Source organism: Pongo pygmaeus, chromosome 1 (genome assembly GCF_028885625.2).
Source record: "Pongo pygmaeus isolate AG05252 chromosome 1, NHGRI_mPonPyg2-v2.0_pri, whole genome shotgun sequence".
NCBI classification, from domain to species: Eukaryota; Metazoa; Chordata; class Mammalia; order Primates; family Hominidae; genus Pongo; species Pongo pygmaeus.
In genome coordinates this window covers 184823622-184833924 of record NC_072373.2, presented here as the reverse complement: position 1 = coordinate 184833924, position 10303 = coordinate 184823622, and the positions used below count along the sequence as shown (strand labels likewise).

Below are 10303 nucleotides of genomic sequence, written 5' to 3'. Positions count from 1 at the left end.
ACTTACAAAGTCCTCCTCTTCAAACTGCAACTTTTCCACCTTGTCTTCTTTCTTTTCTTCCCTAATCTCCATAGGTGGCTTTTCCTGAAAAGCACACCCTTTCCGGGAGTGGAAGCTGCCATTCCAGTGGCGATGGTTCCCTGTGCCACCTCCGCTACGTTGGCTCATGCCATCATGACCTCGGGAAGAGCTATGCCAACCAGATGGGTTCCCTGTGATTCCAGCATATGCTCCCTTAGAGACACCAGAGTCCACAGAATCATGGCGGAACAGGGAGGGCTGGTGCCAAGAATCTAGAATAGTAAAGAAAAGGACTAATTAGATTGTTTGCTTCCTGATTTGGTTTATGGTATTGGCCAAAGGCCTTCAGGGGACCTTGTTAATAAAAAGTCCACACAAAAAAAATCAAAAAATATATCTTTTCTTTGTGAGGTAATTTCTGAAATCAGTTCAACTGAACAGATGATTCATGAGAATCGTAATCATAGTTAGACCTAGAAAGCCAATGTAGTTGCGTAATGGCTACTAGAGAATCTAAATGAAAACTATGTTCAGAAAAGATCCTATTTCAAGATTACAGACATATACCCACAGCCTGGGCTTATCCTAAATGAGTAGCTTAAATATAGTCATGAAAGTTGTACATGGCTCACCTCCTGCAGTTCGTAGGGGACCATTGTTAAAAAAACCATCAGAGGAATTATGTCGACGGCGGCTTACTCCAAATCTACCTTCTCCTCTGGGTAGGTGCTCTCCGTGTTTTTCGAAGGTGGCAGTAGGTGACTAAGATGATGAAGTATGGAGAGGCAAAGGGATAAATAGCTATTAGTCCCTTTCAATATCTTAATAGGCTTTGCATCAGGCCTTCAAAAAACAAGTAATAATGGTGATAGAAACTCATATTGTAAGCATATGGACCCTAAGGGTACCCACAGGTGCCTAATTTAGAGAAGTCCTAGGTTACATATTCAATTGCTAATTCACTTCCTTTATTCCAGAAGAGGAGAAAAGCTAGCCACTTCAATTGTTTGCATGAAAGGAGAGGGAGGGGAAAAAACCTTGCAAATATTCATAAATGTAAGCTCCAAAACTTTACACTTAAAAATATTTATCTTGCAGGAGAGGAAAATCAGATGATTGCCTCAAAAATAATTCTAAAGTTTTAGTATTTCTGGAATAAGGGTTGAAATATCATCCTGGGAGGTCAGCAGTAATTACAGAGCTTTTTTAAAAAAAAAAAAAAAAAAAAAAAAGAGATGAAGTCTCACGGTCGCCCAGGCTGGAGTGCAGTGGCACAATCAAAGCTCACTGCAGCTGCTTATCCTTGAGCTTAAAGGATCCTCCTGCCTTGGCCTATGGAGTAGCTAGAACTACTGGCCCATGCCACTAAGTCTGGCTAAGTTTTTAAATTTTTTGTAGAGATGGGGGTCTCACTATGTTGCCCAGGCTGATCTCTCACTCCTGGCCTCAAGCAATCCTCCTGCCTTGGTCTCTCAAAGCTCTGGGATTACAGGTATAAGCCACAGCACCCAGCTACTAGAGTTTTTACGTTTTATAAAACATTTATTTCCAGATATAATACCTGTAACAATACTAAACTTTTGGCATCATACCCATTTTACTCATTTACAAATAATGAAAGAGGTCAGAGAGAAAAAATAAGTCTTTGAGGTAACAAAACTGAAAGGAAGCAGTTTGAGAAACATTATTATAGATGAACTCTAATATCCCTTCCTATTTCAAAGAATTTTTTCTATGACATTCTTAAATGATAGAGACCAAAGTCCACAAAGCCATGAAAATATGGGTATGTCTGACAAGGAAAACCGTAAGTCGGGGCATGTTTACATTTATTTTTCTTACTATCAACATCCTTGCCAATATTTTACCCATTCAAGTGGGTAAAAAGATTTTCTCCTGTTTTCTCTTAAAAGTTTTATGGTTTTAGCTTTTTAACTTATGTTCCATTTCAAGCTAATTATTTTGTGTATGAAGCAAAGGCTGAGGTTCTTTACCCTGCCCCCATACAGATAGAAGATAGTTCTTCTAGCTCAAAAACACAACACTATCACTTCCTCATTGAATTACCTTTGTACTTTAGTCAAAAATCAACAAAATACATACATAAGCTTTTTTTTTTTTATTTTTTTTATTTTTAGAGCCAGGGTCTCACTCAGTCACCCAGGCTGGAGTACAGTAGCCCAATCATAGCTCACCGTAGCCTCAAACTCCTTGGCTCAAGCAATCCTCCTGCCTTAGCCTCCCAAGTAGCTGGGATGACAGGTATTCACCACCACACCTGCCTGGTTTTTTTTTTTTTTAATTTTTAATTTTTCTTGTAGAGACAAGGTGTCACTTTGCTGCCCAAGCTGGTCTCAAACTCCTGGCTTTCAAGCAATCCTTCTGCCTCAGCCTCTCAAAGTGCTGGGATTACAGGCATGAGCCACTGAGCCCAGCCCCTACAGGCCTATTTTTGAACTCTCTATTCTATTCTATTCCTTTTATGTCTATCGTTATGCCAAAACCACAGGGCTTTGCTTATTATAGTTTTGAAAATGAAAGAATGTCTTCTAATTCTTTTTACTTAAGTTCACTGTGCTAAAACAATTATTCTTCTCTGATCGATCTATGTACTTTTCATGTAGCTCACTAGCTCCAAGCCTTGGGTCAGATTAGGCCAATTATGAGATCCTGCAAATTTTGTTAAGACAATTTGAAATAAAGTTTAGAGCCGGGTGTGGTGGTTCAATGCTGTAATCCCAACACTTTGGGAGACTGAGGCAGGTACATCGCTTGAGCTCAGGATTTCAAGACCAGCCAGGTAACATGGCAAAACCCCGTCTTCTACAGAAAACTACAAAAAATTAGCTGGGAGTGGTACTGTGCGCCTGTAATCCCAGCTACCTGTGAGGATGAGGTAGGAGGATCGCCTGAGCCAGGGAAGTCAAGGCTGCAGTAAGCCATGATCGCACCACTGCACTCCAGCCTGGGCAACAGAGTAAGACCCCATCTCAATAAAAAAAACAAACAAAAATCCCAAAATGAAGTTTAGGCTGGTACAGTGGCTCACGCCTATTTTGTAATCTCAGCACTTTTGGAGGCTGAGGTGACAGGATCGTTTGAGGCCAGTTCTAGACCACCCTGGGCAACATGGTGAGACCCTATCTCTACAAAAAACCCAAAAAAGTTAGCTGGGCATGGTGGTGCTCGCCTGTAGTACCAGCTACTCTAGAGACTAAGGCGAGAGGATTGCTTGAGCCCAGGAGTTCAAGGCTGCAATGAACTATGACCATGCCACTGTACTCCAGCCTGGGTGACAGAGACCCTGTCTCAAAAATAAATAAGTAAAATAAAATTGAAACAAAATGACGTTTAGAGCAAAAGATCATGGGTCTAGATGAGACCAGAAGCACCTTCCCAAAAGTCCACATTTTAAAACAGGAAAGGTAGGCCTTTTTTTTTTGGGAATGCCTACCAATTTCATTCTTCCTCTAATCGTTGGCAAAATGGGAAGCACTTTTAAGTTTACTAGCTTCCCAAACGTTTTATCAATAACTCAGGCTGATTCTTTTGTGTACTGTGACTAGGTCTGCTTTAATCTATATAAACTGGTAATTCCATTTGTGTTTACCCTTAATACAACACACATCTCCCCTGAAACTATTAAGTAGGTTAATGCCTCTAAAACAGTTTCTAGGTTTTAATCTGAGATCCATGTAGTAGTTGAACAATCACAGTCTCTACCTTTTCCTCCTCTTCATCTATCGCCATAAACAAATGTGTGTTCACTCCAAAGGTCTGTTTACCCAAGTGCCATTCCCCTTTTACTTCTGCCCCTTTGACCTCCACAATAGGTTAGCAAGTATGTTTAATCTCCAAAGTGTGCTGCAGCTAATACAAGACTTAACTGTGTCATGTAATGAGAAAAGCCTTAGGATACAATGAAAAAAGTGAGATACTTAAAAAAAAGAAAAAAAGAAACATAAAAAAGTGAGACACTTGGCAGTAATAACGTAGACACTCATGTGGACTGCCTAATTACTTACATCCTTCTAACAGAAAGCTATTAAGTCTATGAAAATGTTTTTGAAATCCTCACACGAGGCTGAATATATTAAAAAACATCAAGACTGGGCTCAGTGCAGTGGCTCACTCCTGTAATCCCAGCACTTTGGGATGTCCAGGTAGGCAGATCACTTGAGCTTAGGAGTTGAAAACCAGCCTGGGCAACACGGTGAAATTCCATCTCTATAAAACAACAACAAAAACAAAAATTAGCAGGGCGTGGTGGTACACAGCCTGTAGGCCCAGCTACTCTGGGAGCTGAGTCAGGAGGATTGCCTGAGCCCAGGAGGCCGAAGCTGCAGTGAGCTGTGATCACACTACTGCACTTCATCCTGGGTGACAGAGGGTCTCCCCCTGTCTCAAAACAAAACGAAACCAAAAAACAACCAAAACCACCCCCAAACCCTCTCGTATTTGAGAAGTTACTACAGGAATGAAGAACAGTACCTTAGCTGACTGTGGTGTTGAGAAATTTAGCCAAGCAGGAACAAAATCATGCTGCGCCATTTAGGTCCAGTGTCTCCTTTCAGCAAGGTGAGGCATCCAACCTCATGGCCAGGATCTGAAAACAAAACAATTCAAATCACATGTTTACAAGAATCTGACACCAATGTGTAAAGGAATCTGTAATTATTCTAAGATTCCTCTTTACAGAAAGACCTGCCCTCTGAGCCTCTCTACAGATTACTTACCAAGCCTTATAACTCAGAGAAGTTCTAAATAAAAGCAATTTTTGTTAAAACAAAAGTTCTAAACAAAAGAAAACTGTAACATGAGCCTGGAAGATTTATTTTTATTTTTTGTAGAGGAAGGGTCTTGCTATGTTGCCCAGGCTGATCTTGAACTCCTGGCCTCAAGAGATCATCTTGCTTCAGCGTCGCAAAGTGTTGGGATTACAGGTGTGAGTCACTGCGCCCAGTCAATCTGGAAGGGTTTATGAAGGAAGCTAATGAATTCTTGATTGTTACATCAAAGAACTTGAAGAATTAAACATCTATTTAAAACCACAGATACTTAAGAGATTAATCTGCTTCAAGTACTCAGGTAACTTCTAGCAAAAGCAGTAGAAAAGATCTTCTTGGCTGGGCACGGTGGCTCACACCTGTAATCCCCGCACCTTGGGAGGCTGAGGTGGATAGCTTGAGCCCAGCAGTTCGAGACCAGTCTGGGCAACACGGCAAAACCTCATCTGTACAAAAATAATAATAAAGGAGCCAGGTGTGGTGGCACACGTCTGTGGTCCCAGCTACTCTGGAGGCTAAGGTGGGAGAATCACCTAAGCTGGGAAGGTTGAGGCTGCAGTGAGCTGAGATTGCACCACCGCACTCCAGCCTGGGTGACAGAGTGAGACCCTGCCTCAAGATGGGGGGAAAAAAAGATCTTCCTAGAGAAGGACGATACAACCTCTCAAGAGCTTTTCTATTTAGTTCACATTAATTTCTTCAAATACCAACTAGCATCAGTTTTCCTGAGATCTGTTGGTGTCTTCAAACCACCCCACTGATATTCTCCAAAATTAAATACATCAGAAAGCAGTAGGTATTTTTCATGATGCATATACATGGAGTCTTCTTTCCAAGTTAGACATATGGAGAATATTTACCCCAGAGTGTAACCTCTGTGGTCCTGTTTCTGAACTCGAGTTGGCCAGCTGGATCTCCCACGAGGTTTTCTTGTTAAAAGGGTGCTTAAGTAACCTGGCCGGCAGCACGACTTATGATGAAGCACAAAGAAGCCAGGTTCTGTGTGGATCACTCTCTCAGTCCCCTCAACTGCTCATCTTAAACTATTTGGTTCCTGACACGTTTCCAAAAGGGGAAAGGGAAAAGGGGAAGGGGGGGAAGGGGAACATAAAAAGTATTTGTTACATTTAAAAAAGGGGGGAAGGGGAAAGAGCTGTATCTATGTTCACCTCATTCAACTTCCTTGAGTTATGGCACTATGATGTTGCTTAATTAGGTAAGACATGGATATTTGCACCGAGTGCAAATACTGTTCATAACAAGGTCATAGCTAGAAAGACAGATGGGCTCAAGTGTGGACAAATAATGTCATCAAGGTGATAGATCAAAAATATTAAAGCCCTATAAAAGATCTGAGCAGTCAACTCCAAAACATCCACATGACAAAGTCCTTAAAATACAAATCTCATTATTCTTACTCACGCAACTGCTAAAAAATAGTGTGCAGATATGTATTTATATTTGCCTTAACCTTCAAAATCTAGGGACATAAATCTTGTCTTTGTTAAAAAAAAAATAAAAATAAAAATAAAAATATATCAGACAGGAATTTGCTACACTTTTCCCTCCACGAACAGCAGCTTTCAAGGCAGATTTCTTGGTATAAAGCTCCTAAATGTATATTCTATGTCTTTGGCCTTTACTATTTATAAATTCAGAGCAAAGTTAAAACATTAGAAAGATGGGTAGGATGGGTATTAAGAAACAGTCAAGGAGAAATATAGTTCCAAAATGAGGATTTCTTCTCTTCCGTTTTCTGTGTTCCACTTGTTCTGCTCCTTCCCAAAATCTGAATTGAGCCACTGGAAGGAGATATGAAGAATCTTCTATGCTTTGGTAGAGAAGTCACTTATTATTTTGGATCCATTTCCACCACTTAACAATCATTTGAAAGGCCACACGAATCTATCACTCTGTAAATGAAAAAACAAAACATAAAATCACAGAAGGCAAAATCACTATCATATATACATGTATCTGCTAAAATGAGACACAGTTAAATAATGAAATCAAGGTCCTGAGAGTCAAAACTCTTAAGTCCAATTCAGATACTACGGATGTATGTCACCACCTATACCAACAAGATGACTTGGATATAAATCTTTTTTAAGGATTTGAGAAAAGTCACCTAAACAGAGCTTGCTTTTTTTTTTTTGGAGATGGAGTTTCGCTCTTGTTGCCTAAGCTGGAGTGCAATGTCGCCATCTCAGCTCACTGCAACCTCCACCTCCCGGGTTCAAGCGATTCTCCTGTCTCAGCCTCCTGAGTAGCTGGGATTACAGGTGTGCATTACCATGCCCGGCTAATTTTTTGTATCTTTAGTAGAGACGGGGTTTCACTATGTTGTCCAGGCTGGTCTCGAACTCGACTTTGTGATCCGCCCGCCTTGGCATCCCAAAGTGCTGGGATTACATGAGTGAGCCACCGTGCCTGGCCTGGAGTTTGCTTTTTTATATAAAAGCACATGTAATCTCAACACTTTGAGAGGCCAAATTTTCCAATCAGCTATCTAAGGCATTCAGAAATGCAAAATAATGGGTCTTTCAGATATAGATTTTTCTCTCATAAATGGGACAGGTTGCCATGAGTGGTCAAAGAACCATATAGCTTGCTGGTATATCACCAACTACCTATTTGTTTAGTACTAGCCACAGCTAGGATCCTTAAGATATCTGTCACAGTATTTTTTATATATTTATATGGTATATATTTTTAGATACCTGGCTCTCAATTCAGAGATTTAAAACTTTTATAATCTAACTTGTTAGGCATTGAGTGAAACAAAAATTTCTTCAGTAATTTCTCAACATTCTTTCAGGGGATACAAATTAGAAACAGGGTCTCACCCTATTGCCTAGGCTGGAGTGCAGTGACTTGATCGTAGCTCACTGCATCCTTGAACTCCCAGGCTTAAGCAATCCTCTCAGAGACCTCAGCTTCCCAAGTAACAAAAACCATGGGACTACAGATGTGCACCATCATGCTCATCTAATTAAAAAACGTTTTTTTTTGTAGACACAGGGTCTCACTGTGTTGGCCAGGCTGGTCTTGAACTCCTAGGTTCGAGCAATCCTCCTGCTTTGGCCTCTCAAAGTGCTGAGATTACAGGTGTGAGCCACTGTGCCCGGCTGTAGAAATATTTTTTTTTTATTCTGGTCTATACTGGTAAATTTTAGTTTGGAAGATATTTCTCATATATCCAATTCAGCAGCCTTGCACTATTGTTCATGGGAATAAGTTCATAGGAATAAGAAATATCAAATTCAGGATAGTAAGTATCTCTGGGGAAATGAAGGGCAATAAAAAAGAGGTCCCAAAGAGTTTCAACTGTATCTGTAACGCATTATTTCTCAAGTTGAGTGATGGGTACAAGATGACTATTCACTTATTGCTCTTTTTATAAACTTCTAACACTTAGAAGAATATTAGGCCGGGTGCGTGGCTCACGCCTATAATCCCAGCACTTTGGGAGGCCGAGACGGGTGGATTAATGGAGGTCAGGAGTTCAAGACCAGCCTGGCCAACATGGTGAAACCCCGTCACTACTAAAAATGCGAAAATTAGCCAGGCATGGTGGTGCACGCCCATAGTTCCAGCTACTCAGGAGGCTGAGGCAAGAGAATCACTTGAACCCGGGAGATGGAGGTTGCAGTGAGCCGAGATCCCACCACTGCACTCCAGCCTGGGTGACAGAGCCAGACTCTGTCTCAAAAAAAAAAAAAAAAAAAAGCAAAAAACCCCAAAATTGTTTTTATATAAGCCTATACCTGTAACTCTCAGTAACAGATACATGAAACTGTCCCTGTAGTGAAGTTATTCTGGAAAAATAATCAAGTCAAGCATCCTTATGGAAAAGATATAATTAACTGTCTGGTGCATACTTTTTATCTTACGAATTCTAGTTTAAATCACAGAGAACCTGAAGTTCAAGATAGAGAGATAAATAATCTATTAGGGTATTAAACTGTTGGACACAAAGGAAAATGCCTCAATTTTCAACATAAACAATTCCCTCTTTTCAATCACCACTAGGTACTTTCCAGTTTTCCAACTGACACACACCGTCACCTTTTCAGTGTTTTACATACTGAATCCAAAGTTTCTACAGCAGAGTCCCAACTTAGGCAGTAACTGTAGAAGAAATACTAACTAGCAATACTTTGCTACTATTACAGGTCCTACAGCTGTTATATATCCCATAACAATTACTCACCCATCACCCTCAAGAAGCTGGGATATCTGAAGTGTAAAGAGTGTGACCTACACATGCAGGTGCAGAGTATGTGGCTGAGAGGAGATGCACCGTAAGTGGGGACGTTTAATCAAACAGAACAAATAAAAAATGAAGAAGACAGATAAAAGAGATTTCTGTTCTGGAAGTAATAGACTAAAAGGAAAAATCCCAAAATGTTAATAATGGTTTTATTAGGATGGTGGAATTATGGGCATTTTATTTTATCTTCTCTATTAGTCAAAAGTTTTTGTAATGAACTTACTTGCTCTGCAAATTTTAAATTAAAGATCTTTAGTGATGTCTTTTAGGGCTGTGGCTACTTTTACAGAATGGCTAACTGGGAGACTTCTGCTTATTACTAAAAAATTCTGAGAAGAAAAAACACATCATTTAAAATTCTCTTAGAACTTTTTTTTTTTTTTTGAGACAACAGAGCAGGGTCCTGAGTAGCTGGGCTGCAGGTGAATGCCACCATGCTGAGCTAATTAAAAAAAAATTTCTTGGGCCAGGCGCGGTGGCTCACGCCTGTAATCCCAGCACTTTGGGAGGCTGAGGTGGGCAGATCATGAGGTCAGGAAATCGAGACCATGGTAAAACTCCGACTCTACTAAAAATACAAAACATTAGCTGGGCATGGTGGCAGGCGCCTGTAGTACCAGCTACTCGGAAGGCTGAGGCAGGAGAATGGCGGGAACCCGGGAGGTGGAGCTTGCAGTGAACCGAGATTGTGCCACTGCACTCCAGCCTGGGCGACAGAGCGAGACTCTGTCTCAAAAAAAAGGCTGGGCGCAGTGGCTCACGCCTGTAATCCCAGCACTTTGGGAGGCGGAGGCGGGTGGAACACGAGGTCAGGAGATCGAGACCATCCTGGCTAACACGGTGAAACCCCGACTCTACTAAAAATACAGAAAATTAGCTGGGCATGGTGGCGGGCGCCTGTAGTTCCAGCTACTCAGCAGGCTGAGGCAGGAGAATGGCGTGAACCCGGGAGGCAGAGCTTGCCATGAGCGGAGATGGGGCACTGCACTCCAGCCTGGGTGACAGAGCGAGACTCCGTCTCAAGAAAAAAAAAAAAAAATTCTTCCGTAGAGATGGGGTTTCACTATGTTGCCTAGGCTGGTCTCAAATGCCTGAGCTCAAGCATCTCACAGTTTTTTTGTTTTGTTTTGTTTTTGAGATGAAGTCTTACTTCGTGACCCTGGCTGGAGTGCAGGGGCACGACCTCAGATCACTGCAACCTCCACCTCCTCCCGGGTTCAAG

General features: G+C 41.3%; 1 protein-coding gene across 2 annotated transcripts in view; it reads right to left on the bottom strand.

The window, feature by feature from the left end:
- GPBP1L1 (GC-rich promoter binding protein 1 like 1) overlaps nucleotides 1–10303 on the bottom strand; it is a 59675-nt gene that overhangs the window by 26989 nt on the left and 22383 nt on the right. For both annotated transcript variants that reach the window (XM_054489973.1, XM_054489965.2), the window contains exons 2-5: nucleotides 5669–6721; nucleotides 4513–4627; nucleotides 654–783; nucleotides 7–293 (exon numbers count right to left, since the gene is read on the bottom strand). In XM_054489973.1, the coding sequence (XP_054345948.1) occupies nucleotides 7–293; nucleotides 654–783; nucleotides 4513–4572 (477 nt within the window). In that variant the 5' untranslated portion in view covers nucleotides 4573–4627; nucleotides 5669–6721. The remainder of the gene's footprint in view (nucleotides 1–6; nucleotides 294–653; nucleotides 784–4512; nucleotides 4628–5668; nucleotides 6722–10303) is intronic.